General features: G+C 45.8%; 1 protein-coding gene across 1 annotated transcript in view; it reads left to right on the forward strand.

The window, feature by feature from the left end:
* Window positions 1–4,558: 4,558 nt before the first annotated feature.
* The window catches only part of MERTK (MER proto-oncogene, tyrosine kinase), a 102,167-nt gene continuing 89,319 nt past the window's right edge, over window positions 4,559–17,406 (forward strand). The window contains exon 1 of the mRNA XM_046662468.1: window positions 4,559–4,748. Within this exon, the coding sequence (XP_046518424.1) occupies window positions 4,688–4,748 (61 nt within the window). The 5' untranslated portion in view covers window positions 4,559–4,687. The remainder of the gene's footprint in view (window positions 4,749–17,406) is intronic.

The following is a 17,406-nucleotide window of genomic DNA, read 5'->3' on the forward strand; positions in this document are numbered from 1 at the left end:
TGTTGATGAGGATATGGAAACATTGGAAGCCTCCTACATCACTGGCAGGAATGCAAAATGGTGCAGCCACTTAGTAAAACAGTTTGGCAGATTCTCAAAAAAATTAAACCTAGAGTTACCATATAACCCAGCAATTCTACTCCTGAGTCTATGCCCAAGATAATTGAAAACATATGTTCACACAAACACTTTTACATGAATGTTCAAAGCGGAAACAACCCAAATGTCCATCAACTGAGGAATGGATAAACAAAATGTGGTATAGGCATAAGATGGGATATTATTCAGCTTTAAAAGGGAAAGAAGTACTGATACATGTTACAACATGGATGATCCCTGAAAACATTAAAGCTAGTGAAAGAAGCCAGTCACAAAAGGACACGTATAATTCCATTTACATGAAATGCCTAGAATAGACAAATCCATGGAGACAGAAAGATTAGTGGTTTCCAGGGGCTGGAGATTGGGTCAGAAAGTGGGTGTGGGGGAAGAGAAAGTGACTGCTAATGGGTATGGGGTTTCTTTTGGGGTGATGAAAATGCTCTAAAATTAGATAGTGGGGTTGGTTGCACAAGTTTCTGAATACACTAAAAACTGATGAACTGTATACTTTAAAAGGGAGAATTTTATGTTATATGAAATATATCTGAACAAAGTTTTTTTAAAAAAAAACTTAGATAAGACATCAAAAGCACAATACAAAAAAGAAAAAAAGTGAATTGGATTTCATAAAAATTAACAGTTTTTGCTCTGCTAAACATGGTTAAGCAAGCCACCCTGGTGGCATAGTGGTTAAGTTTGTGTGCTCTGCTTTGGCAACCTGGGGTTTGCAGGTTTGGATCCCAGGTGCAGACCTGGCACCACTCGTCAAGCCACACTGTGGCAGCACCCCACATAAAATAGAGGAAGATTGGCACAGATGTTATCTCAGGGCCAATCTTCCTCACACACACACACAAAAACCCAAAAATAGACTATTATCCATAATTAAATCAAAAGTAGGTTTCGGTGGCTCCTGAGTTAAGAAGCAAGTCAAGTTACTTAGTCAGTACTTACTGAGTTAAGTACTCTCACACATTTGTCTGCTTCTGGAGTAAAGAGTCTGCAAATTCCACCTCAGGTCTTAAGTTCAGGTTGACAACAGTCCGTGTTGGCATTGTCAGTTTATTCTGGAAAGCCTATTATCTATGATATAGGCTTCAAGTGTGGCTCTTTTGATGTTTCTTCCAGAAGACCAGTTACCTTTGGGCAAGCTAGGATCCTCCGGAGGAGTTAACAGCTGGATTAACTCCAGCTATTTTGTTCTGAGTCCTCTGTTGTAGTACTTGTCCAGGCACACTGGGGCTCAAGCTGGGGCACAGCTTTTCAGATTTAATAACTCTTTATTGTTGCCCATGGAGCTCTCCCTCACATCTCGATTGAGTCACGTGAACGTTTTTGGGACACCCCCCCCCCCCACACACACACACTAATTTCTTCTGGGAGAAAGGAGAGAGAAAGCCATGTGTTCCGAACTCTAGATTTCTCAGAAGGACCAGAAACTTGGAAGAAGCCAAAAACAGTTGTTCCCTGGGCATCACACATTCCAGCTCCTTCGTTCAGTTGTTACCCAAACCAAGCAAAACTCTCTTAAAAGTGTCTGCCCATTCGTTCTCCTCAATATATAAAGCCAGTTAAAATATTTCCTTCAATCTTTGTGTACATTTTTCTCCCCTGACCAAAGGAATCAGAAAGATCTGTGTGTCTGCACCAGATTTGCTAGACGGCACATACAATGATAAGCTTTTATGATCTGTCTATCCCCCCAAATTGAGAAACAAAGAAATATAGAAAGAGTTACAGACAAACCTTTGTAAAAGATTAATTATTACATCTTGCTTTTGTGAAAAAGGGAGAAGCCTTTTTGTCCTCTCTTTAAATTCTCACACAAACAAAAAGAACTACAAGCTTAGGTTTTACAGCTTCAGCACGCGTCAAAAGGCCATATAGGACTCAGGAACTCACCGGTCCAGCAGCTCCAGCAAACACACACATACAGACACACACTTTTTTTTATAGAATTGCACTCCTAGTGGGAAGCAAACAAGCCAACTAGCGTAGAGAATGCCAGGAGATGACAGAGTACCCAGGGCAAACAGACAATCAAAAATTATTACCAATCAGATTTTCTATTGTCCACCATCTGGCAGAAAGCCAGATAGTCAGCCAATCCCAAGAAACTATGAGAACCAGATCTCTGTAATTTCAGGATGCTGTTCAGCAAGTGAATGCTTGCTCTTGGAGCCCCGAGCCCACACGCAAGACCTCCACCTCCTGAGGCGCCCATGAAGAAGACTCCTCCAGGTGCTCCGGTCTGCAGCCCTCGTCTTTCAGTTATCCCAGTGCAAGTGCCAGTTATGTGAGGGAACGAGGCCAGGGGTTGGCCAACTTTTTCTGTAAAGGGCCAGACCCGATGGCTTTGTGGGCCATATTAATTCTGTCACAACTATTCGACCCTGCTGCTATAGCCCTAAAGCAGCCAGAGAGAATAAGCCCATGAATGGCTGCGTTCCAATAACACTTATTTACAAAAACAGGCAATAGGCCTGCAGGCTGCCGTTGGCTGACCCCTGTTTTAGATGACTCTAGTCCCTAGCCTAAGATCCCAGCAGAGATCAAAGAGCAAAGTCAAACTACCATCCCTGTGCCCTGTACAAATCTCAGACCCAGAATCCACGAATCTAATATAACTGCTGCTGTTTACCCCCACTGTTTGCGTGGTACGTCACACGGCAAGAGATAACTAGAACAGTTTTATACAAGGAAGGCCTTATCAAGAAAGTGAGATTTGAGCAAAGATTTGAAGGAGGAGAGTTAACTGAGAGGGTGTGAGACTGGCTGAAGAGCCTTCCAGGTAGAGGGAACAGTCAGTGCAAACCCCTGAGGTAGAAGAGTACCTGGTGTCTATGAGCAACAGCAAGAAGGCTATAGGAGAGCTGCTCTGCTGAGACAACCTGGCGACCTGGCACATCTCCACACAGGCATGTGGGCAAGGCCGGACTGCAGTCTCGCCCAAGTCTTGGTGGACTGCCCTATGATTCCCCTTGGAGCAAGGGGAGGTAAGCCTGGTGAGCAGCTATTGGGAGCCAGTTTCATATCCCTATCTTGTGGGCGATGGCTGCAAGGCTGTTTTTCTTCCTTCTCTATATTTTCAGTTGAGCACAGGACTTTCCGTCGTCTTCCCTCCATGACTCCCCCTTCCCCCAAGGATACAGCCTCAGGCTCCTGTGTAAGTCTATAAAACTGCTTGGCTGCAGCTTAGAGTTGGTTGCTTAGCAGCAGAGCCGCCCACTGCTCATGTCTCTTCATTGGCCCCTCTGGCTTGGTGTCACCATGTGGGGCTATGGACTCAAGGAGCGGACACCATGCTGATTTTGCTTTTGCTGTCAGTATAAGTAATAACCTGTCCAAATTATTTGGGCTGGTTGTCTCCTTAGAGCCAAATCTACCTGAAGAGGCCAGCTAGCCTAGGGCTCACACACTGCTTGACAAGAAACCAGCATGGATGTCAGTGGAGCAAGGAGATGAGGTCAGAGAGGAAAGGGTGCTCCAGGTCATGGAGGACCTTGTAGGCCACAGGTAGGACTTTGGCTCTTATGCAGCGAGAAAGCAGGAACCACTGTAGAGTTTTCAGAGTTATGTGCAAGGAATGGCATGATCTGGCTCACGTTGTGAAAGGCTCACATTAAAAATGTTTCCTTTAAGTAAGAATGTATATAAATGTAACTTGTTGCGATTATTGGTAAAAGCGGATTAGATCTCCTCTATGACTAACTTTCTCTGCTGCAGAGCCGTCTCTCTCCAATCCTGCGCTGCAGTTTTTCGGTGAGGTTCATCTCCCTCCACAAGCCTCACCTCTCTCTGACTCTTCAACGGGGCCCAGCAAAGACTTCTTCCCCAAGAACCGCTCCCCAGGAGGCAAAGAACTCCTCGACGCCGGGAGGACTCTCACACCTTTGGCAGCACCCAGGGGGCGCTCAGCACGGAGCGGGGCCGCGGTGGCCCTAGCTTTTGGGAGCCTTGCTGCCTGGGTTTTCCGCGTCCGCTACGCCTGGACGGAGGAGTCGCCACGGCACCCCAACTGCTGGACCCTCCTCGTAGGTGTGGCGGCTGCGTCGGGTGCCGTCCACTCCTCTCCAACCTGGTCTCCTCCCTCTCCGCTCCCACCCCCACGTGCTGGACAGCGGGCCCGCGCAGAGACCTGGGCCCCTTTCTCCTCCCCACCTTCGGCCCTCCCTCCCTTCTACAGGTCTCCGATTCCCTCCCCCAGCCCGGTCCGCCCCGGCTCGGCCCCGGCCCGCCCCTCCCCGCCTCTCCCGTCCAGCCCCGGCCCCTTCCTTCCCCTTCGCGGCCCGCCCCTCCCGTCCTCCTTCCCGCCCCCTCCCCACCCCAGCGGGCTCCGTCCTGTGGACTCAGCCGCCAGCCCGCCCCTCCCCTCCAGCCCCAGTCGGCCCCGGCTCGGCCCCCGGCCCGCCCCTTCCAGCCCCCAGCTCCTCCCGCCGCGGCTCGGTCCCGCCACTCCGGCGCTGGCTGCCCAGGCCTCCCGGACCAGGCTGCTTCGCTGGCGCGCTTGGCCGGCGCCGCGGCAGGTTCAGGACGTCCATCTGTCCGTCGGTCCGGAGAGAATCTCCAGATCCGCGGCCCCAGGATGGGACAGGCCCTGCTGCTGCTTCTGCCCTGGCTCTTCCTCCCCGCGTTCTGCAGAGGAGGTGAGCGCGCGGGGCCGGGGGCCAGGCGCGGGGCCGGGGGCTCGCGGCCCGGAGCTCGAGGAGGGAGCGCGCCGGCTGCTGGGCAGGTTTGCAAACACCTCCCGCCGCCCAGCGGTGCCCGGGAGTGGAGCGCAGGGGCACCCACCAGCCCAGTGACAGGGCACTCAGGCTGGGTCGTGGGTAGGCGTCCCCGAGAAGCCGGGTAGCAGTGGGCACCCCCCTTTACCGCAGAGGAGGACATCGAGCTCGGCCGGGAACGCTGCAAGTCCCGAAGTTTTCGGCCGAGAGGAACGTTGGTGGCAGGTCCGGTTGGGAATGCGCCGAAAACTTTCTAGACATCGTCGCGTGGTTGGACTCCGGCTCCGGCGGGAGTTCTGGGAGCCGCAGACTCTGTCTCTCGAGGGACGCGCGCCCGGAGACGAGCACGCTGCGGGAGTGGGGGTCACGCCCCCGGTGCTGCGATCCACCAACGCCGGCAGTCGGCTGGGGAGAGACGGGGGTCCCAGCGGCTCCCACTGGGTCCTTATGGGCAATATTAGCACCCTTTTGTAGGGACACCCTGTGAGTGCGGGGCCCCTGGAAAACGGGGAAGCATTCTTTTCACCTCTGTTATTGCTGAATAGAATGTAATGTGCTTGGACAGGGTCTAGGTTTATCTCAGTTCTGCCAAATAGTGCAACAGGCATTCCAGAATAAGATGCTGGATTGATAAGTGGAGGCAAGGTAAGGCAGGTCCCATTCTGCATCGACAGCTTGTTTGGAGGGAAGTGATGACAGGCTAGAAGTTTGATCGCTGATGCGTTTCTTAAGGGAGCTGGACCCTTCTTAACCAGGCTTTACCAAAAAGAAAAAGAAAGAGAAAAAATAAGATACTCTAAATAAACACATCCCAGGCATTTTTGCTTAACTAAAAATTTTCTATTACCAGTTAGCATGTGATTTTTGTCTCTTTTGACCATGAATAAGGCTGAGTAGCTTTCACCTATTATAAAGATGTTTTTTAAAGAATGCCTGGAAAGTTCAATTTATAGTAAGCAATTTATAGAAAGTTTCTTCCTTTGAAGTTTTCCTTTGAAATCTCAGTTGCTCAAATGAAATCTTAAGCAGTTGGTGGCAGGTCCGTTTGGGAATTAGAAAAGCTATTGATAATTTGGGGCAACACAGCAATTTGAAACAAACATCAAAATCCAAAACCAAACAAAGGACTAAAACAGTTCTGTTCTCCACTCCCCCAAACCCTGAAATCCCTCAGCGTTTAGCCAGCTCCACTTTTCATAATCTGCAGTAAATCTGTTAGATTTTGCTACTAGCGAGGTGTTGGAGGTAGTGAATGTGGTGAAAATTATGGGAAAGTAACGGAAACAATAGTTTTGGTGTAAGATGGTAAAAAAATGGAGTTTTTCTTTTTCGAAAATTTTGAAAGCTGAAATAAAAAATTTTGTAGCTGACAATCAGGTTTAGTCAGATAATCATAAAAGGTCTGTTAAAATTGCCCCAGCAGGAAGAATGAAACATTTCTCCAATGTTTCTTCTTCTGCCTTTTGTTTTTTATCTTACACTTACCTGTGAGATGTCTGACGGTGTTACCTCTTACCTTGTGAAAAGCTAAAGAATGGGATTCTCACTGGCAGAATTGGAGCAGAGGTAAGAGTGCAATAGGAAGAGATTAAAATGTAGTTTTAAGATTTTAATTTTGCATATTGTGGGTGCAAGTGGTTTGCTTAGCAGACAGGAAAGAGAGAGAGAGAAAGACAGGGTGGAATGTGTGTTGACTCTACACCTTAGAGGAATGGATACATGATTAAAATTTACGCATCACTTTAACCCAGGAATCCTGCCACCAACCCCATGCAAACAAACACCATCCCACAAAGACTCGCACAGAGAACTGAAACTGCTGACCCAGGGGCATTTCCAGGCTTTCCAGTCCATCCTTTCTGCTCAGTCTCTGATGGGGGTGCCAGTGAGCAAGAAAACCAGGAAAAGAGTGGCTGGCTGGTAGGCAGGGGAGAGGACAAGGAGGAGAAATAGAAAAGTGGATAAAAGTGAAGGACTCAGCCCGTGATGAAGCCATGAGTGCATTTAAACTCAACCCTTAGAACAAATTGGGCTTTTAAAATTCTTCATTGTTTGTGTTTCTCTCTCCAACTGATGCTGTAACTCATATTACCGTATATTATAGATATTTTCCCAGGGAGAACTTTAGTTGTCCTGTTGCTTATGGGCTTTATCACAATGGCCTCAAATGCTTTTTGGAAGTGTGCAGGGCACTTTTTAAAAATAATGCTGATTCATTTTCTTTTTTTTTTGGGAAAGATTAGCCCTGAGTTAACTGCTGCCAATCCTCCTGTTTTTGCCGAGGAAGACTGGCCCTGAGCTAACATCCATGCCCATCTTCCTCTACTTTATATGTGGGATGCCTACCACAGCATGGCGTACCAAGTGGTGCCATGTCCACACCCAGGATCCGAACCAGTGAACCCCGGGCTGCCAAAGCGGAATGTGCGCACTTAACCATTGTGCCACCAGGCCGGTCCCTGATTCACTTTCTTAAAGTGCCGAGTGGAACACAAATAACCATCTCTGATGGGTACTGGGGCCGGACCCTGTGGTTAATTTTTTAAATATTTGTGTTCCACTCAGCACTTTAAGAAAGTGAATCAGGGACCGGCCTGGTTATTAACAGGTTGACTCTTTAGATGTCTGTGAATTGGGAACATGATGCCAGGTAGAGAAGCCCCAACCTTGGTTTAAATGGATTTCCCCCCACCTGCCAATGATCCCGCATGTGTTATCCTGCTTCCCACATAATAGCCAGAACGAGATTTTGAAGATGAATCTGATTGTGTTGTCCCCTTGTTTAAAATCCTCCAGTGGCTTCCCATTCCTTACCAGGGTTTGCAAGGACTCGCAGGGCCTCCCACTCCCTTTGACTCATTTCCAATTGCTCCCTGCTTGTTCGTGCTGCTCCAGCCACAGTGTCTTCTTTCTAGCACTTTGGCGTGGAGGTTCTCTCTGGCTGGAATCTTTTCCTCAAGATCTCTGCATGCTGGCTCCTTCTTGTCATTTGGGTTTCAGCTTGGATGGTCTCCTGAAGAGGCCTTCCCTCACTCCCACCCCCAGGCAAGGTTGCACACACACTCTCTCTCTCTCTGTTACATTTAATTTCCTGATAATGCTTATCACTACCTGACAGTAAATGGCACAGCACGTAGCCTGTTTCAGGTGCTGGGTGAGTATCTGTGGATAGTATCAAAGAACCAGGCCTCTGCGGGTCCCGCCATGTGCTCCTCCCCCTTCCCTCTTCCTACTGGCTTTTCCAGAAACAGAATTGCTGCAGCTCCCCTCCCTTGTGCTCGGGGCTTGGTGGATAGAAAACAATCTTTTATTTTGCTTTGACGCCAAAATGATTTCATTACTAGAAAAGTTAGGACATTGAAAGAAGATAGATTTGGGGACTATGTTAACCCCAATATGGCAATATTAACATATTTTATATTCTCTTAACTATTCCAACTAGGAAAAAAGTCAGAAGCTGAGTTTGCATGTTAAAAACACAGTTTTAGCTACTCTTGAACCAGGGGCAGGTTGTCTGATATCAGCCCAGGTAGTTGTGACCCTGAGCCCCTTGACTTTGGCCCATTGTCACTAACTTAACTTTAACCCAAGCACATGGCTCTGGGTTGGGATGCATCTCAGCAGGAAGTTAATTGTTATAAAAACTGAAAAAAAGTAGGCTCACCATGTGTACTTCTTGGAACGGGAATGGAAATGTTAACAGAGGCTTCAGCTCAGGGGCTGAGCAGCCAGCCAGCAAGCCCTGCTTCACGTCCAGCCTGGCTGGCCTGTGGGGGCCCCATGGAGGGTGGCTAACTCTCTGGGCCTCAGTTTCCTCTCTGGTACAGTGGAACTCTTGGGAGGATGAAATGAGCTAATGGCACGTGGTAAGTGCTCCAAAAATATTAGCCATTATTACCAATGGTTCCCCTCTGTTCTTCTGCACTCAGATTTTGGCGTAATTGCTTTTCCTAGACAAAAGGTGTCAGGGGAGAAGATTCTTCTTTTCTCATGGAAAAGTATCCTAAATTGCAACTTGAAATATGAGGGCAGCCCTGGGGGCCCCTGCCACTGTTCATGGCAGTTTAGTGAAGCTGTGATGGGTTCTGGCCCAGAGCACTGAAGTCCTTGCTGTGGCTCTTTAGGATTTTGCTCCATAGGCATTCTGCTAGTAAAACCCACGCTGTTGGATGAGCCGGGGCCTGCCCTGACCCCCCCCCCCCCCCCCCCCATTGCCTTCCTGTGTTGAATTCAGCCTTAGAGCATAGTACAGGAATAGCTTCCTGTCATGTGCCTCTCAGGAAGGTATAAAAATGAAGTCCAATTCCTGCTTAACTTTTCCCATATAACTCTACTCCAGAGTGGGTGTGGCTTTGTTTTTGTATTTGTTTTGGTTTTGGTTTTTTGATCATAAACATCTTGAAAGTCCCTTGCCTTTTTACCTGCTAAAACTAGGTTTCCCTAGTGAAGCCTTTTGGCGGCAGTGGCTGCCACGTGAGCCTTTGTTTCTTAGGTTACGCTCTGTGTACGTGTCTGAGTGTGCATGTGCAGGCCGTCCTCTAGCAAATGGAACAGGCAGGGGGCCCTGGGCACACTCCTGGCTCCTGGATCCTTTCTAGCCAGTGGCGGGTATGCGCAGCCCCCAGGCACCCTGAGGGGAGCCCTGCCTCCTTGCATCCTGCACTCTGGGCTTTTGCTCATCCCACACTAGAAAGTCACCTGCTCCCTGTCTTCACCTCTGCCTTGTCCGGCCCTCCTGCCTCCAGCTAAAATGCTGAAAATGCAGCCTGGTAGGGGTTGAGAATTCCATGAGGATCCGAGGGCCCCTCTGGGAGAGCAGGAGACTGAGACCTGCCAATCTGGCCCCGTCCCCCTCCTAGGCCTTCATTTTCTTGGTCTGAATTGTAGCTGTTCAACTATATGGAAGGTTCTTAACACAGAGGGCCAGGGTCTTCTGACCTGTTGTTCCGAGTTGTGTGAGACCTCGCAGCTTGGCCCTCAGCTGCACCTCAAGTAGCTGGGCAGCCATCCTTCTTAGTAACTGTGCCATTCTTACTCTCTGGCCTCTGTCAGGCAGCAGGATCCAGTGGGCCTGGCCCCTGGGTGAAGCCCTAGGCTGCCATGTCCAGGTCGCCTCCTCCTGCCCCGGTTTTAAAGTGATAAAGAGAGAAAGGCTGATTGTGCCGCCAACATTTCATTGAGAAACCTACGCTCAATTCTAAAGCATTTTATTTATTTCTTCCCTTTGCCCATTTCAGCCACTGTCATTGTTTCTTCTACTTAATGGTAAAATGGATTTTCCATGAGTCTTGGGGTTGGCAGAGGGTGGGGGAAGGAGCAGAGGGGGAGAGAGAGAAAGAGAGAGAGAGGGGACAGATGTTGACTTTATGTTTGGACCAAGATCATATATGAGAAGTTCTACACCAAAAGCTAAGCGTATTTGAGAGACTTATGCCTGGAGAAAACTCATTTCATTTCGTATCTCAATATATAGATTTTTGTGGCAGCAAATTTTATGCATTTATGTGTCTCCGGGTCCTCAGTCATTAACGTTGTCTTTCAGATATTTCTCTTCTCAGTTGGTCCCCTCCAAGGTTCTGTCTAGGGTCTGTGGAGTAAGCCAAGGCCCCAGCCAGATCTGATGGTCACGGGGTTAGTGCTCTGTCCTAGCTCCCTCGGAGAGGGAGCCCATCCTCAGGATTTGAGTCTCAGGTTGGCACTTGACAATCAGGCAAATGCTCTGGAGCAGATCCCCTTTTGTATAATCTGCTTTGGTGGGGGGCTCCAATTTCCTCAGCATTCAGGGACAGTAAACGTCTTAGAATTTGCTTTAGCCGTGGTCTTGCCTCTCCTTAGACGCACAAAGGAAAGCCTTGTTTATTTTGGAGAAGGGGTTGTTTTGCTATTTTAAGCCTTGGGGCTTGTTAAGCTTCTAATAGTAGACTGGCCTCATTATGGTTTTTGAAAATGATCTTTTTTACCAGTGAGAACAGGCTGTCTTGGTGGAGAATATTAGAACATAGACTCAAACTTGCTGAAAGTTGTGTTCTGGCCCGGCCCCACTTAGTGAATGCACAGTGAGGCAGGAAATATTCATGGGCTCCCAGTGTTGCCTGTATTTGGAGGCTGTGCAGTTCGTGGCAGGCTGCCTCCACTCAGGAAGTGAAACCAGCCTTTAAGCCTTTTTGCAGTTCTGGCACGTGATTTGAAGATTTGTTGATGGAAAACAATATTCTTTGAAAGTTTTGGGGCAGAGGAAAAAGGAAGCTTGTTAGATTTAACATTACATCTAAAGCATTAGTTAACAAAAATTACCGCTTTGGGAGTCCAAAGATGGAAATTCTCATCCCAGTTTTGATATTAACATGCAGGGGCGCCAGGGGTATGGTGTTTCATCTTTCTGAAAATCCGCATTGATCAAATGGAAGGGCAGATAGGTGATTCTGGGGTCCCTTCTGGGCAGAAAACAGACTCCATCTGAAGGGGATTCCATTTGAAAGTGGGACGCTTTCTCACAGTGCAGTTCTAGACACAGTGCCTTAGCATGAGTGTGACCTCTGACCCCTGTCCCCACCCCTGGACCTGCTCTGGCTGTGAGTGTCCTCAGGCATCAGCCTAGAAATGGGACCAGAGGCAATGCCGGGTATTTCTTAAAAACAAGTCATGCCAGTGGGTTCCTCACTGTGGGTAGCTGCCATTTCTTGCTGCCTGGGCTGTCTGTGCCTCTGTGAGTACTCCCTCCAGCTCTGTCTGGGGCAGTAGAATAGTCTAGAAACACAGAGGTGTATTTCTGAGAACACTGGACCTGCCCAAACAAGTTATGAGCTCTTACTGTCAAATTTGCAGGGAGCGTGGACTCCTGGGTTCTGGGGGGATGTTTGAATCAGTCTTTCTGGGCTGGTTGGAGTAGGGCACGTCTCCCCAGGGTGCACAGCAGAATCCCCAGGGGGTAGAGCGAATGATGTCATTTTTAAAAGTCTATTCATTCAATATTATGGTGTAATTTTATATTTGGAAATAAAAAAATATTTTGTAATATAAATTGTAGAATATAAAGCTGCTAAGCATTTTAGCTGGGAGGACAAGGAAGAAGTCAACTAGGAGCTTTTCCAAACGGCATAAGCCCAGGCCCTACCCAGGACCTGTGGACTCAGTCTTTGGAGTGCGACCCTGTCCTGTGTGGGTTCAGGCCATTCTGTGCCACATCTCCTGTTACAGTCCACTCATCCAGAGTGTCTGATTCTTCAGGAGGGGTGTGGTGCCTCACACCGCCCCCTGCGCCCCATCCCCCTGAGGGGCGTGTATCGGAACCTGGCCACTAAGGGTAGGAATAAGATAGTTATGTTTATCCAAGGAAGGTGGCGAGTCTTGGACCAGGCTGAGGACTGTGGGGCTGGACGATTCCTCATGCCAGGTGCCCTTTTGATTTTAGCAGCTACAGGTGGAAGGAGGGTTCAGGTCATTTCTGTGAGCTGCTTGCGGAAAGGAGTCCATCATTCTTATCAGGTGGGCCAACGAGTAAATAGAAAGGCCTTTCTTTTTGTCGATGCAAATAATCCATAACCAATCTATAAATCAAAATTGAGGTGAGTTTCTTATGAGCCAGATCTGAGGACTAGCCTGGGTCCTTAGTTCCCCGAGGAAGGAAGGGCACCAAAGAAGTGGGGTGTACAGAGTGGTTATGTACCGTCAAAGAGCATATATCACATATGATTGGAATGTCCCTTTTACAACAGTCACGAGACTGCTCTGCTGGCACAGCAATTCACACAGCAGGTGGTAGGTCTGCTGTCTTGGTGGACACAGCAGGTAGCCTGTCTGTTGTCTCGAGCTGAGTGGTCCAGGGTTAGCAAAGCAATCAGTTCCTAGCCTAGAGATGCTTATCCTTAAGGAAATGCCAATGTTGGGGAAGTTGCGTCTTTATCCTAAGGGCATTTGTTCTTGTCTTTGGGACATAGCAAATGCTTAAAGCAGATATGCTCGGTGGCCACGTCAGGCCCTTTTGGAAAAACAAGGTCAGGCCCAGTGAGTTTAACACCAGTGGCTTCTGTATATACTCCAGTATATCCTATTGCTTGCCATTTAGTTATCATCTTTTTACCATTACATTTTTTCTTCAGCACCTACTCTCTTTTCTTTATATTCAAATGTTGTTGTAAAACATTTAGGATACACAAAAAAATATAAAAGATAATAAAAGCAACATCTGTACTCACCACTCAGCGTAAGAAATCAGACATTAGCAATAGAGTTGAAGTCCCCCATTGCTCTCCCTCCCCCCAGAGAAAACCACTACCCCACATTAGGTGTTTTAGTTCCCAGACATCTCTTTATCCTTTGGCCACACATTATGGTATTGGTAACACTCTATGGTGTTGTTTATACCATGTTAGTTAGGGTCTACATTTGGCTGCATGTAACAGAAAACCTCACTTCAGTGGCTTAACCGAGAGGGAAGTCTTTCTCTCGTATAACCAGCAGCTTGAAGGCAGCCAGGCTAGGGTTGCAATAGAGGCTCCATGATAGGGTCAGGGACCTGGCTCTTCATGGCTCTTTTATTCTGCTGTCTTTAGTGTCTTGTTCTAGAGCTGTTGTTTCCATATGGCTGCTGTACCTCTGGGCATTTCACTTGTATTCCAAGCAGAAAGAAGTAGGAAGGACAAAAGACAGTTTCACACTAGGGGAATGACCATTGAGCAGGACAGTAGCAGCAGCTGCCATGCACATGTTATAAAGTTTTATATAAATAGTAATTTTAGATTCTCATACTTTTTCTAATAAATAGTATAGAGAGCTCCCACGTACCCTTTATCCAGTTTCCCCCAGTGGGTGACATCTTAGAAAACTGTAGTGCAGTATCACAAGCAAGATATTGACATGGATGTGGTCTATATGCAGGATACTTCCATCCCCACAAGGATCCTGCAGGTGCCCTTTTATAGCCACTCCCACTTCCCTCCTGCCCTGTTACCTCCTCATCCCCTGGCAATCACTAATCTATTCTCCATTTCTATAGTTTTGTCATTTCAAAAATGCTATGTAAATGCAATCATACTGTATTAGTTTTCCATTTTCTGCCATGACAACTTATCAGAAACTTAGTTGCTTGAAACAACAAAACATATTATCTTACAGTTCTGTAGGTCAGAAGTGTGACATGGGTCTCACTGGGTCAAAATCAAGGTACCTGCAGGGCTTTGTTCCCCTCAGGAGGCTGTAGGAGAGAATCTGTTTCCTTGCCTCTTCTAGCTTCTAGCAGCTGCCCCTATTCCTTGGCTCAGGGCCCCTTCCTCCATCTTCAAAGCCAGCAGGTGTGGGTCGTGTCCTTCTCACACCGCATCACTCTGACACTGACTCTTGTGCCTTCGTCTCCCCATTTTAAGAGCCCTTGTAATGACACATCCTCTCCAGCATTTGGTGATGTCACTATTTTTTATTTTAGCCATGCTGATAGGTATGTGGTGATACCACACTGTGGTCTTAATTTGCATTTCCCTAAGGGCTTATGATGTTCAACACTTTCATGAACATATTTGTCATCTGTATATCCTCCTTGGTGAAATGTTTCTTCATGTCTTTGCCTATTTTCTAATTGAGTTGTTTCTTACTCTTGAATTTTGAGAGCTCTTTAATATTCTAGATAGTAGTCCTTTGTCAGATATGTGGTTTGCAAATGATTTCTCCTAGTCTGTAGTTGTTTTTCCATCCTCTTAGCAGGGTCTTTTGCAGATCAAACATTTTTAATTTTGACGCGTGCAAGTCCAACTTATCAGATTTTCCTTTTATGAATCGTACTTTTGGTGTCAAGCGTAAGAACACTTTGCCTAGCCGTAGGTCTGGAAGATTTTTTCTAAATGTTTTATACTTTATGTTTTACATTTAAATCTGTGGCCCATTTTGAGTTCAGTTTTGAATAAGGTGGAAGATACCCAATAAGGTCAAAGTTCATTTTTTTACCCATGGATATCCACTTCCTCCAGCACCATCAGTTGAAAAAGCTTTCTTTGCTTCCTTGAATTGCTTTTGACCTTTGCCAAAAAAGCAGTCGAGTACATTTGTGTGGGTCTTTTTCTGGTTCTGTCCTCTGTTCCATTGATCTCTGTGTGTGTCACCCTCTGCCAATACTACACGATTTGATTGTTGTCGCTGTGTAATTAGTTTTGAAATTGGATAGACTGATTCCTCCCACTTTATTCTTCTTTTTCAAAACTGTTTTAGCTATTCTAGTTCCTTTGCCTTTCCACACAAATTTTAGAAATATATTGTCTATATCTACAAAAAACTCTTCCTGTGGTTTTGGCAGGAATTGTATTAAATCTGTGTGTGGTTTTCTTCTGACACCAAATACATTGTTTCAACAACAACCAATTGTCCAGTTATCTGGCATCAACTGAGTATCTTACAATTCAGTTCAATTCTGACACTAACTACCTAGTGTTGGCACAGACCCCACAGATTAAGGGCTCAGTCCCATAAGACCGCACCCCACTTCACATACCAGCTCAAATGGAGTGTCCAGGCTCCCCACACTTCTGCCCAGCCGACTGTAACTCAGGGATCCCCATGACCTCAGTCCCTCCTCGAGTTTGATAATTCACTAGAATGACTCAGAGAACTCAGGGAAGCACTAATGATTACACTTTTATTATGATACAACTCAGGAACAACCGAATGGGAGAGATACACAAGGCAAGGTATGGGGGAAGGGACTGAGAGCTTTCACTGCCATCTCAGGGTGTACCACTCTCCCAGCACATCCATGTGTTCACCCACCCAAAGCTCCCCAAGCCTGGTTGTTTATGGTTTGTCTATGGAGTTTCATTACATAGGCATGATTGTTTAAATCACTGATCATTAGTGATTATACTGAATTTCCAGCCCCTCTATCCTCCCCTGAGTTGGGGGATGGGACAGAAAGTTCTAACCCTCTAATTCCATGGTTGGTTATTCTGGTGAGCAGCCCCATCCTGAAGCTATCTAGGAGCCCTACCCTGAGTCACTTCATTAGCATAGATGCAGATGTGTTCCAGAGGGGCTCATTATAAATAACAAAACACGCTCCTATTACCCAGGAAATTCCAAGAGTTTTAGGAGCTCTGTGTCAGGAACTGGGGACAAAGACCAAATATATTTTTATTATACCACAATCAGTATATCAATTTGAGGAAGACTGATATCTGTACTGTGTTGAGTTTTCCAATTTATGAACATAGTATGTCTCTCCATTTATTTAGATCTTCTCTCATTTCTGCTGTCAGTGTTTTGTAGTTTTCAGGATAGGATTCTGTATGTGCTTTGTTAGCTTTATACCTAAGTATGTCATTATTTATGAGTGATTATAAATGGTATTATATTTTTAACTTCAATATCGATGTGTTCATTGCTTAATATATAGAAATATAATAATTTTTGTATGTTTATCTTGTATCTTGTGACCTTGATGAAATCACTTACGTCTAAGGAGGGTTTTTGGAGATTCTGTGGGATTTTCTATGAAGACAGTCATATCTGCAAATAACGACTTTTATTTCTTGCTTTCTGATGCTTTTTATTTCTTTTTTTGCTTTTTTTTCTTTTTCCTTTTTGCGTTGGATAGAGCTTTCAGCACTATATTGACTAAGAGTGGGGAAAGCAGACATGCTTGCCTCGTTCCCAATCTAAGGAGGAAAGAACTCAGTTTTTTACCATGAAGCATAATAATAGCTGTTGGTTTTTTGTAGATGCTCTTTATCAAGTTGAGGAAGTTCCCGTCTTTGTATTTTTCTTAGAGTTTTTAAAAAAATCATGAATGGGTGTTGAATGGTTGTTGAATTTCGTTAGATGATTGATATGATTCTGTGATTTTTCTTCTTTAGCCTGTTGATATGATGGATCACCTTGATTAATTTTCATATGTTGAACCAACTTTCTGTCTGTGGAATAAATTCCACTTGATTGTAGTAAATAATTCTTTTTGTATTTTGCTAAATTCTATTTGCTGATATTTTCTTAAGGATTTTTGGCATCTATATTCATGAAGGATGTTGTTGATCTGTAGTTTTCTTTCTCTATACTGTGTTTATCTGGTTTTGGTATCAGGGCAACACTAGCTTCATAACATATATTGGGAAATGCCCTCTCCTCTTCTACTTTCTGGAAGAGATCACGTGGAATTGGTGTTAATTCTTCTTTGAGCATTTAGTGTAATTCTCCAGTGAAACCATTTGGCCTGGAAATTTGTTTTTTGGGAATTCCTTAAATTATAAATTCAAATTCCTTAATCGCTATAGGGCTATTCAAGTTATCGATTTCATTTTGGATGAATTACAGTAGTTTGTGTTTTTTGAGGAATTAGTCACTTTCTTCTATGTTGTCAAATTTGTGTGTAGAGTTTTCAGAGTATTTACTTACTATCCTTTTGATGTCTGCAGAGTTGATAGTGACATTCCCTGTTTCATTCCTGATACTGTATTAGTAATTTGTGTTTTCTCTTTTTTTCTTTCTCAGTCTTGCTAGAGATTTGACAATTTTATTAATCTTTTCAAACAACCAGCTCTTACACTGATTTACTTTATTGCTTTTCTTTTTTCAATTTTGTTTCTTATGTTTATTATTTTCTTCC

The sequence above is a fragment of the Equus quagga genome, chromosome 5 (assembly GCF_021613505.1).
Source record: "Equus quagga isolate Etosha38 chromosome 5, UCLA_HA_Equagga_1.0, whole genome shotgun sequence".
NCBI classification, from domain to species: Eukaryota; Metazoa; Chordata; class Mammalia; order Perissodactyla; family Equidae; genus Equus; species Equus quagga.